General features: G+C 33.5%; 2 protein-coding genes across 25 annotated transcripts in view; one reads left to right on the top strand and one right to left on the bottom strand.

Annotated features, from left to right (window-relative positions):
- On the top strand, positions 1-1,636 carry LOC113813786 (keratin-associated protein 19-5-like). Its single transcript, XM_027365846.2, has 2 exons — positions 1-136; positions 997-1,636. The coding sequence occupies exons 1-2, from the start codon at positions 134-136 to the stop codon at positions 1,267-1,269; spliced, it is 276 nt and encodes a 91-aa protein (XP_027221647.2). The 5' UTR covers positions 1-133; the 3' UTR covers positions 1,270-1,636.
- Positions 1,637-3,437: 1,801 nt separating this feature from the next.
- The window catches only part of Pfk (ATP-dependent 6-phosphofructokinase), a 54,694-nt gene continuing 40,845 nt past the window's right edge, over positions 3,438-17,286 (bottom strand). For 14 of the 24 annotated variants that reach the window (XM_070113302.1, XM_070113304.1, XM_070113301.1 and 11 more), the window contains 12 exons: positions 16,712-16,804; positions 16,325-16,477; positions 15,990-16,100; positions 14,558-14,572; positions 11,424-11,456; positions 7,751-7,897; positions 7,389-7,487; positions 6,867-7,079; positions 6,373-6,528; positions 6,084-6,252; positions 5,742-5,922; positions 3,438-5,370 (listed from right to left, as the gene is read on the bottom strand). In XM_070113302.1, coding sequence (XP_069969403.1) covers positions 5,202-5,370; positions 5,742-5,922; positions 6,084-6,252; positions 6,373-6,528; positions 6,867-7,079; positions 7,389-7,487; positions 7,751-7,897; positions 11,424-11,456; positions 14,558-14,572; positions 15,990-16,100; positions 16,325-16,477; positions 16,712-16,804 — 1,539 coding nt within the window. In that variant the 3' untranslated portion in view covers positions 3,438-5,201. Of the gene's footprint in view, positions 5,371-5,741; positions 5,923-6,083; positions 6,253-6,372; positions 6,529-6,866; positions 7,080-7,388; positions 7,488-7,750; positions 7,898-11,423; positions 11,457-13,024; positions 13,055-14,557; positions 14,573-15,989; positions 16,101-16,324; positions 16,478-16,711; positions 16,805-17,286 lie in introns of all 24 variants that reach the window. The other 10 variants (XM_070113297.1, XM_070113290.1, XM_070113288.1 and 7 more) reach the window with 3 other exon arrangements.

Below are 17,286 nucleotides of genomic sequence, written 5' to 3'. Positions count from 1 at the left end.
TCGTCTGAAATACGAGCTTCTTGAACCGAGTTGCCAAGCACCCAAGCAACACTGTATAAGAACGGCTGCTTTCAGGTGCTTGCAGAGTCTGAAGCTGAAGTCTGATCAACGACATCGTCAATTCCTCTGCAGTATGGTAATGTGCATTGTTTGATTATGTATTATTGCTTATTATTCATTTATTTTTTCATCCTTGTATGATGTATGTTGACTGAACTGTTATTATTGTAAATTTGTTGTTTTTAGTACATTTCTTTTTGGCATTGTGAGAGATGATTCTTGCTGTTCTAAAGAAATATGAAGTGTTTCTTATAATGGAAGATTTCTTTTAAAAGAGAAAACATATAATTTCAATTATTCTTAAAGTATCTGGAACAGAATGGCGCTAAGCACAATTAGGGAAAGAAACAATATATATATATATATATATATATATATATATATATATATATATATATTAGAATGGAAAAAATATATACACCTTAAATTTAGAATTCCTTGTCTTTTTCGGAGTCCTAGTATTTTCTCTTCCTTTCTGTTGTGTATTTTAGTTTTTTTATGATATCAGACTGATTCACATTTTACCCTCATGACCTGTACATGCATTTTAAAACATATAAATCTATTTGGAGTATGAAATATGTAGTCATCAGCCAAGCACCTATGTTGTTCTGAGAATTTTAGATTGACACCGTGTTGTCCTTCCATATAATGTTTTCTTTATAATAGTAAGCTTTCAAGATAAACAATTTTTCTACTTTATCTAAAAATGCTATGATTGACCGTGTTCCTAAGAAAAGTTTATCTGCATTTTACTTCAGTTCTTGACATCCTGTGAACTTACCAACAATACCTTTACTAAGCAGGTATTTTATATATCTTTTCATATATTTAGTCATAGCTTATCTACTCCATCTTTTTGGAAACCCTCCATCTGCCCACATTATTCTCACGCCTCTTGTTTTAATCAAAATGTAAATCTTTTCCCCCCAATAGACTATCCGCCACGCCTTCACTCTCCTGCTGGTCGCGGTCCTCGTGTTCGGAACGCTGGCTCTCCCTGAATCCGACCCACACTTCGGTCGGCGCTTCGGTCGGCGATACGGACGCGGCTTCGGGGGATTCGGTCGGCCTCTGTTCGGTTACGGACACGGTCTCGGCTATGGATTAGGACACGGGCACGGATACGGAGGCTATGGAGGATACGGCGGGTATGGCGGATACGGCGGGTACGGAGGTTATGGGCGTCCGTACTTACACTACGGATAAGCAGGATCGGAATAACGGACCGGAAGGGATGCGCTTCTACGAGAACGATCGGAAAGGATTCGAATTCTACAAATGTTTATAATGTTCTCAGATGCTTATTGTTTAAGAGACGGTGAGGCCAAGTTAGATGTGAGCAAATGGGTTTTGATTCTGTTGTATGAGCAAGACACTTATCAACTAAAGGTATTAATTACGTTTATGGTTTTCAAGAATTCATAAAACGGGGTCTAGAATTGCAAACGTAACACGGCAAAATCCGCCAGTTTTGTCACTTATGATTATCTCGGTGTCAAGGTATTCTTCCTCGGTATAAGGAATTTTTATGTTTTTTTTTCAATACATTTCTTGAATAAAGTGATGATTTCAATAATGTTCTCACCTTTGCCTCTGTTGGCTGTAAATAATTTATGATAGTAGTCTCAAAAATGATAATGATCCACGGTGATGATGATAAGAAGGATAAGGATAATTTTAGGTAGGATAATAGTAATCGTAATAAAAGTAATGAAACTTGTAATGATAATAAAAGTAGTGAAATTAGTAATAATAATAATGATAGTAATGAAACTATTAATAATCATAAAAATAGTAATATTAATAATGATAGTAATGAAACAATAATAATCATAAAAATAGTAATAATAATAATGATGGTAATAATAATAATAATAATAATAACAATAATAATAATAACAATAATAATAATAATAATGAAACTAGTAATAATCATAATAACAATAATAATAATAATAATGAAACTAGTAATAATCATAATAATAGCAATAATAGTAGTAGTATTACTAATAATAATAACAATAATAATAATAATATAAAATAATGATAATAATAATATAAAATAATAATAATAATAATATAAAATAATAATAATAATAATAATAATAATAATAATAATAATAATAATAATAATAATAATAATAATAATAATAATAATAATAATAATAATAATAATAATAATAATAATAATAATAATAATAATAATAATAATAATAATAATAATAATAATAATAATAATAATAATAATAATAATAATAATAATAACAACAACAATTATGATAATAGTGAACATTATTATAGTATCATAATGATAATAGAAATAATATTGATAATAGTATCAATGTTGATGATAGTGAGAATATTGATATCAATATTAATGATAATGGTAATCATTATATTCATTATCAAAATAACAGTAGTAATGATAAGGATGATAATGATAATGGTAATGATATGATTATACTTATAATTAAAATCATAATAATCATAATAATAATTAACAACAATTATAAAAGTAATATAATAATAATAATAATAATAATAATAATTATTATTATTATTATTATTATTATTATTATTATTATTATTATTATTATTATCATGATCATAATTAAAATAATATCAGTATAAAAAACAATAATAATAATGGTAGTGACGTGATAATGTTCACAATAATCCTATTCATCACAAAAACAACACTGAGATTAATGATAAAGGCCTGGCCACACCCACAGGCATGATCAGCCAATAAGGCTTTGTCAGAGGCAAGAAAACGAGGACACTACATGTTTACCTTGTAGTTTGTCCGCCTGCGACGTCATCTCAATTCATGGCCACTTGTGTACAGACTTTAAATAATGAATAATTAAGCATTGTAACAAGTCATTTTACCTAATTTGCCTGAGTATACAAATATTCAGGATTACACCTGGATATGAACATTATTATAGAGATACATTAGGTCATCAAAGCTGAAATAAATGCCAAAAGCATATTCTGTTGAAAAAGAAAACAGGACCATATTCACAGATTTTGGTAAATATCAAAAACTTGCTGCTTATTCATTGTATCTGCTTCTTTCTGCTCATAATACAAATGTATTGTATAAACCGTTAAATAGTATTTTTGACATCTGATAATATAATCACCATTGCTATGTTCCTATAACTTGGGTTTTAGGGTTGAATACCTAGTACAAAAATTTATTACTGCTGTCACTATTTGCATTTTCATTTTCAGTGCATTTGTTATTATAATTATAAATAATATTTCCTTTTATTTTTCCTGTCATACTGAAAAACTATTCTTATCATCATTATACCTTACTTTTTTATCAAATATATTTATGACATCAGCATAGGTTACAAAAGAGCTTTTACGTTCCACAAATGGTATATTTTGACTGTAGCAACATCCCAGGACAGGAATGGAGCACTATTTGGCAACAGAAGTACAGCACAAATGAGTAAAATATATCAAAGGATTACAAAAGGGCATCTTCATAAGTAGGAAATTATCTAATTTTTTAATGGTGGGTCTGCCTGCCCACAATACAAGGTATTAAATAATATGTTTTCTTTGACAACACTAATAAATATACACGTATTGTGAAACTTTGTCTTTCATTACCACCATGACCACCTTTGCAGACTTTTCTGTGGCTAAATTTGAGACACTTGTAGCCATGTGGAATCTTATAATAATATACTGTATACTTTCTAGCTTTAATGATTTGAACACACTTGAAGCCTGTTGTTTCACTACATGGAACATTTTTGAATGAGTAACAATAACAAAAAAACATTTAAAGAGAAAATTTACAAGATATGGTATCAAGTAGACATTTTCTGCTCTTAAAGAGGAGAGACTTTAGAATTATATGAATGTTCCATGAAGTCCCTCTTTTATAAAAGATGACAAGTAAGATATGAGTGTTTGTCGAACATGATTATGGGTTAATATGAGGAAGAGATGGTGCAAAACTTTCTTTTCCCGGTGATCTGAGCTTGACTAGACGCACTCCTGCAAATAACTTAGCTCTTACATTCTTTTATAAATGATAACATTGGCAGTATTTTGATGACATAGATTACAAAGAAAAATACATGAACACAGAACAGCCAATTGATTAAACAAAACAAAAAAACAAAAATATTTTCCAATCAAAATTATAAAGCCTATTTGAAAGCATGGAATGCACCAGCACTGGTGTAAGCTCACGACAATGACTGGCAGACAAGAATATATCAGGTGAATATTTCCAAGCTTTCTATGAGTATTTACTAAACATTTTATACTGTACCATTTCACACAGATCCTTTCCAGACACACCTTTAAACTAAATACTTCTTGCCCTATAGAAATAGTCACTCTTGTGGTCTTATTTACCTGCACAAGCATCAAAACTGATGACTTCTGTACATTATTGCCTTGTCTGTGCTACAACATCAATAAATAAACACACTCAGTAATACTGCTGAGGTTCAGTGTCTATTAGTTCCTCCAAGTAGGTGCCAGCTTTACTCAATTGCAAAAAAAACAGCTTTGTACAAGAAATTGTCATGATTTTAAATACAAAACAGACAAAATAATTTTTTAGAATAGAAGCATGGCCTGAGTTTCTAACAATAAATACAGTACTGCTTCACAGCATTTTCAAAATAGGAGGACAGCAAGCTACTTGTTACATCAAAATTTGGATAACCCAATATCATAAACTGTCAGAAATAATATTTCATCATGATTTCTCTACTTTTAATCTACTCTCTTTCCTAATGGCTATCTTAAATAAGTTACCATACCTGCTCTTGGATAATATATGTAACATTGTCTGTCTTTGAAAATTAATTCTCTTCAGGTAAAATAAATAATGAATGAAACTGGCACACCAAACAGGCTTACCAATTCACCAAATCAATGACACATACACTTAAAATGTTTATATATATATATATATTATACATTTTTTCCCCGCTATCACTGATTGCATAAGTAATAAATATAACATTTTCATCTTTAAACAAAACAATAATAATAACTTCATATATTCTCCATCAGCATCAGAATTCACCAGAAAATTAATAAATACTCGAAGATGTAACCATAGGTCTCTGTACACTGAGGTTATCTGCGACACTTTAATCAAGTGCTTCTTCGACTTCCTTCACATTGATGCCCTCCTCATGGTAGGCAGCGTCATGCTTGGCCAAAATTCGGAGGAGAGGACGCAGCTTCAGCCACCATTCATTTAAGGGAATGCGACGGTCCCAGTCTGTCTGGCGTTTGAGCTCTGCCACGGGCTGGAATCTGCAAAAGTAGCCAGTAAGATAGCAGTCACATAATGGTTATACCCAGTTAGAGTTTTAGTAAAGTAACAATTGCTTATCTGACCAGTATTCATCAACTGGAGGCATGCTACTGCCTATATGACAGGATCATGGTTATAAAAAACAACAGTCAAATACATGACCATAAATTTTAAGAAATAGCTGTGCTAAGAAAATGATCACATATCCATAAAATTTATACATCATAAATGGATCTTAAATACATAATATAAAACAACACATATGAATAATAAAAAATAAACAGATTCTGCTTCAACAAAAAATACAATTCATAACCATTCTATGTCTGCATCACACCCAATTTAATATGTGTTTGTTTACTGAACTTACTGATATACTCTCTTCTGCAGACCAAGTAATACTGCTGTCGAAGCCTCATCACAGAAAACAGATCCATCTTGGCGACGATACTTAAGCATCTCCTCAGTCATCCAGTTGACAGCCTTGGCAGCCATCTTGGTGCCCATATTACGATCAAACACAGATGGAGAGCCACCCTGTTGCATGTGACCTAAGAGGAAACAATGTTACAGTAAAATAGAGGACTTAGTTGTAAGCTGCATTTTTCCTGGTGTGAGTTTTAAAATCTGTCAAGGATGGTCTTGAATTTTTTTATATATCATTAAGGAATGTATTTTGCTTCTGATTACGGAGAGGATGAAACATACTTACCCAACACATTTTTCCTACAGCTGAAGATACCCTTTCCTTCCTCAGAATACAAACGGAAAATAAAGTCTGTGGTATAATTTTCATTGGCATTTTCATTGCGGAGAACCAGGCCACGCTGGACTCCTTCAGCCATTTTGGCTGCCATGTGATAAACGTCCAGTTGCAATTCCTGTTATGAATACAACAAATCAAAAAAACAATTCCATAGACATAAAATATTACATTTCTCAAAATTCTGTATTTATCAAAACCTGTATTTTGATCAATCACTAAGCTAATTTATACATACCTGAATGCCAAATGATTCTTCATAGATGTAAGCAGCATCAGCTCCACCAGCTAAGCCTGCAAGTGTTGCCAAATAGCCACAATATCCACCCATGGTCTCAACAACAAACACACGACGTTTGGTACCTTGAGCCGATTGCCTGATACGGTCACAGATCTAAAGAGTGAAAAAGTTGTTAAGGTTTACCAAAATAGAAATAATATTTGAATATCAATCTCAAGCCTACATGAATACCTATAAACTAATGTGTTATCTGTATGTATATATACACATCTATTTATACCTATCCCTTATGCCATCTACATCTACAAGTATGCGTATGCACGCACGCATCCCCCCCTCACACACACACATATATTAATTCCATATTTTTAGCTGTATCGTCTTTCACCATTTCCTGGTTAAGAAAAAATCCCTTCCTCATCTAAACTCATCTCTCCTAATACACAAATTCTGCCACATGGTTCTTAGAGATAAAGAAAGAAAAAACTTGCCTCGACAATTTCATTGAGGGAGGTATCACATCCCAAGCTGAAGTCGCTGCCAGGAACATTGTTGCTGATGGTGGCAGGGATGACAACCATTGGGATGCAGAACTCGGGGTACTTTCCACGGGCCTCATACAGCTGGAGCAGAGCATGGTAGGCCTCGAAGCCACCCACAATCAGGATAGAGTGTATCTTATACTCCCTAAAGCGGGCAGCAATCTAGAGAGGGGAGATGGGGGGAGGGAAAATAAAATTCAAATTATATTTACCTCTTAAAAGATTACTGAAAACCTGCCAACAAAAAAAAAAATATATATATATATATAGGTCACAAAAATGTAATTTATATAGATTCCTTCTAGACTGGTTATACAAAATTCTGTAAAGGGAAAATGCTTACCTATTAAAGATAATGTAATATAAAAAAAATAAACACATGAAAAATACAAAAGGCACAAGAAATAGATATAAAACATCAAGAGCTAAAATCACATATAATAATATAACAAAGAAAAGAAATATACACACCTGGTCAAGGTACTTGTCAGGCAATGTGCGCTTAGTACCCAAGAAAGCACCTCCCTGGCCAACCCAGCCAGTCACTTCTGACCAGGTCATTTCCTGGATCTGTTGGGTATAGAGACACAAATGAGAAATCCTCACTCAGCTTAGATTTTTCAGCTTAAATCTATCCCTGTCAACGCATTGGATAACATAATCACAAAAGAAACATCTTGCAAAAAATAAAATCACCATGACTAAAGATAGTCCAAAAAAGCAAAGAACAATCATAAAAAAATAAATCTATCAACAACAGATAAAAATAAATAAATAAATAGATAAAAACAGAATGACCATTCAGTGCCGGCCGTAAAAGACAAGATACTCACATTACCCTCAACCAAGCCATCAACACCATCATGAATACCATAGACGGTGTCTCCACGGTAGATGCTGTTACGTACGAAGGACCTCACGGCTGCGTTCATGCCACAGGCTGGGGCACCAATGTGCATGACACCCAAGTTGAAGCCTCCCTGTATGGCAATGAGTCCATTAGATATGAGGCTTCGGAGTTCTGGTTAAAGTTATAATCTCAGTATGTAATAGTTATGATTATATATATTTTTTGTCATGATCACTATCATTTTGAATTTCTTTTTTTTTCTAATTCATTACCATGATATCTAATTCACTAATCAAGTGTGTGTGTGTGTGTGTGTGTGTGTGTGTGTGTGTGTGTGTGTGTGTGTGTGTGTGTGTGTGTGTGTGTGTGTGTGTGTGTGTGTGTGTATGTGTGTATGTGTGTATGTGTGTGTTTGTGTGTGCATATGTGCATGTGTGTGTGTGTGTGTTTGTTTGTGTGTGTGCGTATGTGTGTGTGTATGTGTGCGTATGTTTGTATGTGTGCGTGTGTGTGCGTGTGTGTGTGTGTGCATATGCGTGTGTGTGTGCATATGCGTGTGTGTGTGCGTATGTGTGTGTGTGTGTGTGTGCATGTGTGTGTTTGCGTGTGTGTGTGTGTGTGTGTGTGTGTGTGTGTGTGTGTGTGTGTGTGTGTGTGTGTGTGTGTGTGTGTGTGTGTGTGTGTGTGTGTGTGTGTGTGTGTGTGTGTGTGTGTGTGCATGCATGCATGTGTGTGTGCATGCATGCATGTGTGCGTGCATGTGTGTGTGTGTGTGTGTGTGTGTGTGTGTGTGTGTGTGTGTGTGTGTGTGTGTGTGTGTGTGTGTGTGTGTGTGTGTGTGTGTGTGTGTGTGTGTGTGTCTACATGTGGGTGTGTGAGTATGTATGTGGGTGTGTGGGTTATAAGTGTAAGTCTATAATTGTGCATGTGTGCAACTATTCATGTGTATGTATGCATGTACATATGTAGGAATGTATATATGTATGTATGTATGTATGTATGTATGTATGTATGTATGTATGTATGTATGTATGTATGTATGTATGTATGTATGTATGTATGTATGTATGTATGTATGTAGTTAGGTAGGCATAGGTAACCATGGTAATAAGAAAATATTCCAATACAAAACTGCATTTGAATATAATTATGCTATCAATATCTTGCCTAAGTTTATGTTAGTAATGACTTATTTCTAAATTTTTGAAAATTAACACTAACCTAATACTACCATATATATACAAAACACTTCAGTGTATATACACATGTTCATAGAGAAGAGCTACTCACTTTATACTATGCTACTATAGCACAGATCACATAATCAGCCATAATTATAGCTTTGAGGTAATTAATACTTTTATTACATGCATGACCATATACCAATTAATAACAAGACTAATCAGATAGAGAGGGAGAGAGAGAAAAGTGTTCTGTACAAAAACGTAAGCATAGATTACAAAATTAAAACTAAATATAGAAACAAAATAGGAAAAAAAAAAATCAGTCAATTAATACTCTTTTAAATAGGATATGATCACACAGAATTTACTGCAACTGCTGAAAGGAAATCAGATTTCAATAGAATCAACAGACAGATTTCTATATCTGCTCATAGCATCGTAGCATAGCCCATAAATACAAGAAACTCAGATACCTGAACCTATATACCATAAATTGCTTCTAAAGGAACAAAAAAAAAAATAAATAAAATAAATATATATAAAAGAAAGGTTCAAAAACAAAAGTGCAAATTACAGATACTAAAATTATAATAATAGTGATAACTTGAATACAGTACATAATCATACTCATTTTTTTTCCGAGACAAGGATGCACTATATATAGTTTTTTTCTAATGGCACGCTGACAAATTGAAGATGATGACCATTTCACAACTGACAGGTAAGTGATCATAATCATTTGATAACTGATGAATTGGTGATGATAATTAGTTGACAGCTAACAAGCTGATGACATTCATTTGTTCACTAATGGGTTAGTAATGATTGTTCTTTGATAATCAGAAAATGAAAATTATACTTCTGAAACAAAATTACGTTATTCAGATTTGCTGCATTCAACAGCATGACTGAAAGCACCTCTATCTTGAGAGAAAAAATCAGAGTGCAGTAGGCTACAACAGAAAAATAAAAATTCCCCCCCCCCAAAAAAAAGGAGAAAAGAAAAACATTCAACAGCTAAAAAGCAAATGGGCTCTTCAATCCTCTATTCATTCAATCCTTACTGAATACTTGGGTATATAAGCAACATTAACAAAGATAGATGCTCCAAACATGGACATAATGATGAGTCTCCTGGAGAAAATTCTTTCATCAAGAGAAAATCAGTCTTGCATTTTACTAGCGCGGAAGCTGACTAGGAATCTGCGAAATTCCTGAAAGCTCTTGGGATCTATCTTATTCCCTCTCAGTCATGAGAATAAATACTTACTGTCTCCAGTTACTAGAATTTCCATCTACTTACAGCATCTTAAAATTGTGGAAGGTAGCTTTAGCAATGCATGAAACAAATTCATCATCTATGTATAACAACAAATCACAAGCACGTAGATTTACGTTGTTGAGTATGCTCTTCAATCCGACTCAGTTCATAGATCAAGTTTCTATTTATAACCGATGACATTAAATTTAATAAATCATATCTTTCTATCAACTATAAAACTTCCTGCATTCAAAACAATTGTTTATCAAACTAAATACACTAACAGATGCACATGTGCATATAACATCTCTACTTATACATATACATATTTACTTTACAAGTAAATAAATATGTATAAAGTCAGTCCATATGTATATGCACACACATACCCAAATAACATATTAACCCATTTACATGCCGAGCATCAGATATACCCAATAAATATATCTCTCTTAATTATATAAAATATCAAACCGATATTAACAGCCCCTTTGAAACCATTACACTGAAGGATTTGTTACAACTTACGGGGCAATGAAGCAGACATTGAATAACCATTAAATCATGGAATAAATTAACATCATAACACATATACTAAAGTCTCAGGGTAATTCCTGCTTGTCATTTCCTTACTAGTCTCACCAGTCCCACACAGTATTATTGTTATCACTGTATAGTCTATACTTTGATTATTACTATCATCACAAGCAATAACATTACAGCTGTAACATCACTTATTCCATTCTCTTCATCACTGTCATTTGTTCATTAACAGTAAACTCTATTGTAGAATTATAATAATTATTTCTACCATTACTACTGCCATCATGTACATCATTAATATGATCATTATCATAGTCATTTGAAAAATCTTTATCATCCAAGAAGCATAAACATTTGCTTTTTCAATCCCCAGTTTGAATGAAATAAGCAAATAAAAGGTAGAGACATGAATTTCTTTGAGACTGATAAACATCCTGATGCTCTACATGTCACTATGCTTGTTATTCTACACCCCTCCCCACACACTAGTATTCACCTGTAACAGTCACTAACAGAAAGTAAAGATATATTAGTCTTACAGTTAGTCAATTGGTTAAGCAGTATTCTTAAATATAAGTTAAAAAAGAAAAAAAAGAAAAAGAAAAACATCAACAAGATAAATCTACATTCCAACAACACAGCATCTAGTAAAATCATCGGAGACTCACCAAGAGTTCATCTCTGTCCCAAATAGTGTTTTGCTGACGGGGGGAAAAGGAGGGTGGATGGGGTAAAGACCAATCTGCTGATGTGATGGTACATTTGGCGTGCAGGATGGATACATGAGCGGCACAGAGCCACTCTGAATCAAAGCTTTTTTTAGGAGCCTCCAAAGAGTTAAAAAGGTTAGGCATGTCACCAAGGACACTGAGAAAATTAAGGCACACTAGATTTTCTTTCTTTTTTTTTTTTCAATATGGAATGTGAGAATGATCAGTTTGTTATTTCACACTTGTTTCACTGCGAGTTAAAAATCATTAGAGGAATGGATCTTTAGTCATTGTTGTAGCAGACTATGCATAAAGAATCTTACTAAATATAAATCAGAAGTAATGTACTCTCATTATCAGCTGTACCCAAAACAGCAAGGGGAAGAGCTTGAAATGACATAAATATACTGAAGGCCCTTTTGCCATGTTGCTTCTCTATTACAGCAAAATGGTCTTTGGCATATTCATGCTTTACTACACTTTTCTTTGTTTTATTTATAGCTTGCTCAGCATTAATCCTCCCCATTATCAACTGAACTTCGATTAACTGCAAATTACCTCTTCTTAAGAAAAAAAAAAAGTTCAAAATACATATATGATTTATGCTAACCTAACTGCCTTAATTTTCTAGAAGTGGTTGCATACAGACTGTATTTCAGTGGAACCAAAAGAAGTGCCTGTTTACCATGCAACAAAGAACCCTTCAAAGGAATACTCGGGTGCTGTGCCTATTACAGGTAAATTTACAGCTACATGAATGTGGAAAATTGTTTTTGTCTATTTCTAAAATAATAATTAACCAATACTCATCATATACGTTTCTAGATATCCTAAAATGTGAATCTTTTATTTCTACAGAATATATGAAATCTTACAAGTCTATTTTTTCTTACAGCAACCTGGTATTCTATAATTTTGCCAAGGTAAATGTTAATCAAAGAAAATTTCTGAGTATCCTTATCTGACCACTTTGCATGGACCACTAAGCCATAGAAAATAACATTAAAAACGAGAAATAAGGGAAACATTATTGTCATTTGCTGTAATACCAAATTTATAGTACATACGATTAACAAAATCTGACAAGAGCTAAAAAGCACATGTTTATCCAACCTAAACTATACAAATTCATATTTACATACATATATAGACTTAAAAAGTATACATATACATGTGTAAATATGTATTAATGTATAGTTTTAACTATATAACGTCATCCATTCAAATCTTATTGGCTGGATCAAACAAGATCTACTTCCGACTCATTGGCTGCCCTCTTCACCCTCCAGCACAGGTCATCTGGTCTTAAAATTTCCTGGACACTTTTCATATCACATAATAAAACCATGCCACATCATCAGATCATTAGATATCATAGAATAATAGATAAGATGCAATTTACATTCCACTGCTTCGGATTTTTTAAATTATTGTCTTCCAGGGAACCTATTTCAACCTTTTGCAATCATTGTCCTGTTTTGGGTGCTTGGGACAGTCTATGAGTCGATGGTGCACTACTTAAGCCGACAAGTAGTCGCTAAACAATGACAAATCAGTACCTCCTCTGCTAAAGATTCCTCTGAATCACTCTAAATGAAATGCACAAGATAATCATTGGTGAACTGTATCCGTGAAACAAATACTTTCAAAATATTAAACACAACAATCTCTGGAGCTGAGATTGAAACATTGAAGGATATCTAGCTGTTGGTATAATCATAATGTATATGTAAATATGAATATTTTTCACAATGAAATCAGTAGTTATATTCTTAATTTTTTTCATAGAGTTGAAGTCTATTTATAGAGACACCACTAAACTAATAACCATTCATTTTTTTACTTTTTTTGTAGAAATGTTCTTCGTGTGAAAAATACTTTTAGAACAAACTGAACAAGAATAGATCAGAGTCTCTGATAGTAAACACTGGGCCAATATTAGATATACTGAGATCTTTTGCAAGAATCATGAATATATAATTCATTTGAATACAATGCTGAAACTGCATGATCATGGTCATATGCACTACAATGATACAAGTGACTTCCAAAACTATAAAGTATTGAATTTGCAGAGAAACAAGTAATGTGAACTTAACTGCATATGATAGCTGAAATAGTAATTTGAAGATCATTCATGTATGAATGTATGTCATATACATATAGAATGAATTGTGTTTTCAACATGATGATGTAATTGCTTTCAATCAAGAAATTGATTAATGTCTTCTAATATGTAATCATTAGTAAATCATCATCATATCATTACATTATTGCTAAATGAGAATCAAGCAGCTAACGCAACCTTAATGATTTTTAACCCAGTGCCGCAGGGAAAATGTTTTGTTCACTTTAGTATTGTTTTGTTATATGTTTTTACACTCAGATGGCTCTGCCAGTGCTTAGTCACAAAGGAGTCAATTAGTAGATCTTGTGACCTCACCCTTTCTTGAAATAGCGGGAAAATGCTTTTTTTACTATTGCCATCTATATTGATAATGTTATTTCTTTTTATAAACATTATAATTACTATATTGTTACTGACTTTACTAACAACAGTATTGAATACTAGAAAACATTATTGAAAATTAAGGAAAAGGATAAACAGGAGAGACAAGCACTTTTTGTAACTGGCTCATTGGTGACCAAGTACTTGTGGAGCCATCTATATGTAAAAACAATTACTAAATTAAACACACAGTGGGCATGGCATATATACCCATGCCCTCCCCATCGGCACGTGGTTAAGCATATGACAATTTTAAGAATATTATTTGTCCTAATGAAGTAATTCTTAAAAAAATAATTAATATGTATCCTTATGTTTATATACAATGCCTTAATCCATTTGAGATTCTAAAGATATGTACATGAACAATGAATCCTTAAAAACAATCAATCTTTCAAGCATACTAGTATTATTGCTCTAATACAGTCGTCAGCTGCTTCCATTCTCAATATTTAAATCTTATAGAACAATGTAATATTTTTACTACTAGACAGACAATGTGTCAAGACTAATTTCCAAGTCCATTCATAAAGACAGCATCTACCTCCTTTAAATCCATCTAGAGTCAACTAAGTCACCTTACCCGTACAAGTCCCGCCTGGTTGTGTGTTGAGAAGGGGAGTTAAAGAAAATACAAATTAGTGATAAATATTCAGTAGATACATCTCAGTGCAATGCATAACATGTTTATTTTACTTACTGTTCTATGGGAGAAATACTAGTAATGTCATTACTACTTATCAGCATATGTCCACATGCATAAGGAAACCCTTTATTCCTTAAAGGTTATTCTAAGAACAAGTGATAATCAATAGCAAGTCCCTTTCACTTTTCCTTTATAATTTGCATAATTTAACTCTACTCTAGCATGCTGATCAGGATCAATAGTTCTCCCTAATACTTGCCTACAAAGGTTAGTTAATGCATGTATTTTCCATAGTGGTTCTCTCAGCTTATACCTTTCACCCCAACACCATTATCATAAAGGAGATGTGATTTACAACTTTGACATTAGTTTTCACTCTTGGTACACTGCTCTTAGAACAGCTCTTTCATTAGTAATGTCTTTTCCAAAACACAGTTGCATAGGAAGATCAGTTTCAGAATGTGAAATATCAAAAACAGCAATTTCCAGTTTTTCAAGACTAAGATATCAAATATCATTTTGAGAAATTCAAGATATGATTCATATTCACTCTTCAAAGAAGTAAGAGAATGATAAGCCAAGGTTTTCAAAAACAAATATCTTAATATGCTGTTGAATCCTATAACACAGAGTCTTCATTCTCTGGGTGGCTGTCATCTTAGTGCCAGAAATGTTTACAAGGTGCTTTGTTAGCAAATCCATGACATATACATACATGGAAATCAGTCACATAATGCAGAATATATATATAATAATAATAAAGCACACTTTCAACATAGCAGCCTTAACAAGTATCTCATTACAGGTAGCAGAGTTTAACACAGAATAAATGAAAGCATTAGTTGACCCCTTCATACTGTGTGAAGCAAAAACACATTGCTCATAAAAGGAAAATAACTCTCTTGGGTATTTTCCTTTATTACAACTATTCTGACAGATAGTTCATTCCACTATCCACTTGTTTATAACTTTGTTTTCTGTAATAATGTATTGCTACATACCCAACACGATGTTTGTTTTTCTTCAACTCATAACGTTTACCTTACTTTAAAATTTGTCTAAGCAGCTAATCAAAGAGAGCTTTACCTGCCACTGGCAGGTGCTTACAGTGTGTCAGGAACCATAAATTCTAACATAAAAATAAAAATCCTGTTTACCCCATTCTCATGCCGTAAATCTATAAGCACCAAAATATTTTTTTAAACATATCTTAAGTCACAGATATGTTTTAACTCTTCAAAATATTTCTATAAAATTCTCAAAGATAGTGCATAAATCAGACCTGGAAAAGAAGAGACAAACAAAGAAAAGAAAAAGAAAAGAAACAGTTTTTCCTTTGTGGCTTTTTACAGTCCATAACCACCCTTACCTTTCCTTCCAGAGGCTTGGGGGGCCTCAGCCTCGTCAGCATCTTGTAGGTCTCGAGGTTCCTGGCGAAGCTCCTGCCACGCATTTGCACAGCCTGTTCCCAGTTACGGTCCTAGGCAAAAAAATCGCTATTAGAAGGGGCCTTTCCTTGAAGGATTATAAAGTGTAGCAGGCAATACCATCTCTAACCTTAAGACTACAAATGAATAAGCTTTAGGAAATTATTTATCAGTTATATCAGTTTCAGTCACAAATACAGAAATTTCAGCAGTACAAAATAAAGAAAAATATAATGACACTAAAAAAAATCTATTAAAAACAACACTACCCAAGTACCTGCATAGCCCTAGCAACAGCCTGGGTCTTCAGCACACAAGCCATCAGAGGAACGCGAACAGCCTGGTTGCCGTCCAGGGAGATGACACAGGGCTCTGTGTCTGAGGTAGCTTCCATGAGAGCCAGAACAGCTTCAGCACCCATACGACAACCCTGATAATTGTAAATATTTGGTCATACATACATATTTTTTTTGCATTGGTTTACTTGTCTCTTGCATTATGAATATACAATTTCATAAATAGAATGTACCTTAACATTTCAAAATACTATTTTCTACAGTTGTTGAAAAAGACATAGATAAATATAAATAGATAATTCAAGCTGCTATCTCACAAACTATTTGATATTAGTGAATAGAACTATATGTAACAACTCAAAGCTTACCAAAAGACGATCAAAGGCAGAAGGTGAACCACCGCGCTGGACGTGACCCAACACGGTGATGCGAGTGTCAAAACCAAGCTGGTCAACAATAACCTGGGAAAGAGCAATATAAACTTACTTCCCATATTCAATAACAGTAATGGTGGTGGTGGTGGTGGTGATAGTGGTGATGGTGATAGTGGTGATGGTGATGGTGATAGTGGTGGTGGTGGTGATAGTGGTGGTGATGGTGATTGTGGTGATGGTGATAGTGGTGATGGTGATGGTGATAGTGGTGGTGATGGTGATAGTGGTGGTGATGGTGATTGTGGTGATGATGATGGTGGTGATGATGATGGGATGGTGATGGTGATATAGGTGGTGGTGATGATAATGGCGATAGTGATATTGGTGGTGATAGTGATATTGGTGGTGATGGTGATAATGGTGATGGTGATAGTGATGGTGATAGTGGTGATGGTGATGGTGATAGTGGTGATGGTGATGGTGAGAGTGGTGATGGTGATGGTGATAGTGGTGATGGGGATAGTGATAGAAGTGATGGTGATAGAGGTGATAGTGCTAGTGGTGATGGT

This window comes from Penaeus vannamei, chromosome 34 (assembly GCF_042767895.1).
Source record: "Penaeus vannamei isolate JL-2024 chromosome 34, ASM4276789v1, whole genome shotgun sequence".
NCBI classification, from domain to species: domain Eukaryota; kingdom Metazoa; phylum Arthropoda; class Malacostraca; order Decapoda; family Penaeidae; genus Penaeus; species Penaeus vannamei.
Note: the sequence above shows the minus strand (reverse complement) of the source record. Positions and strands in the feature narration are given on the sequence as shown.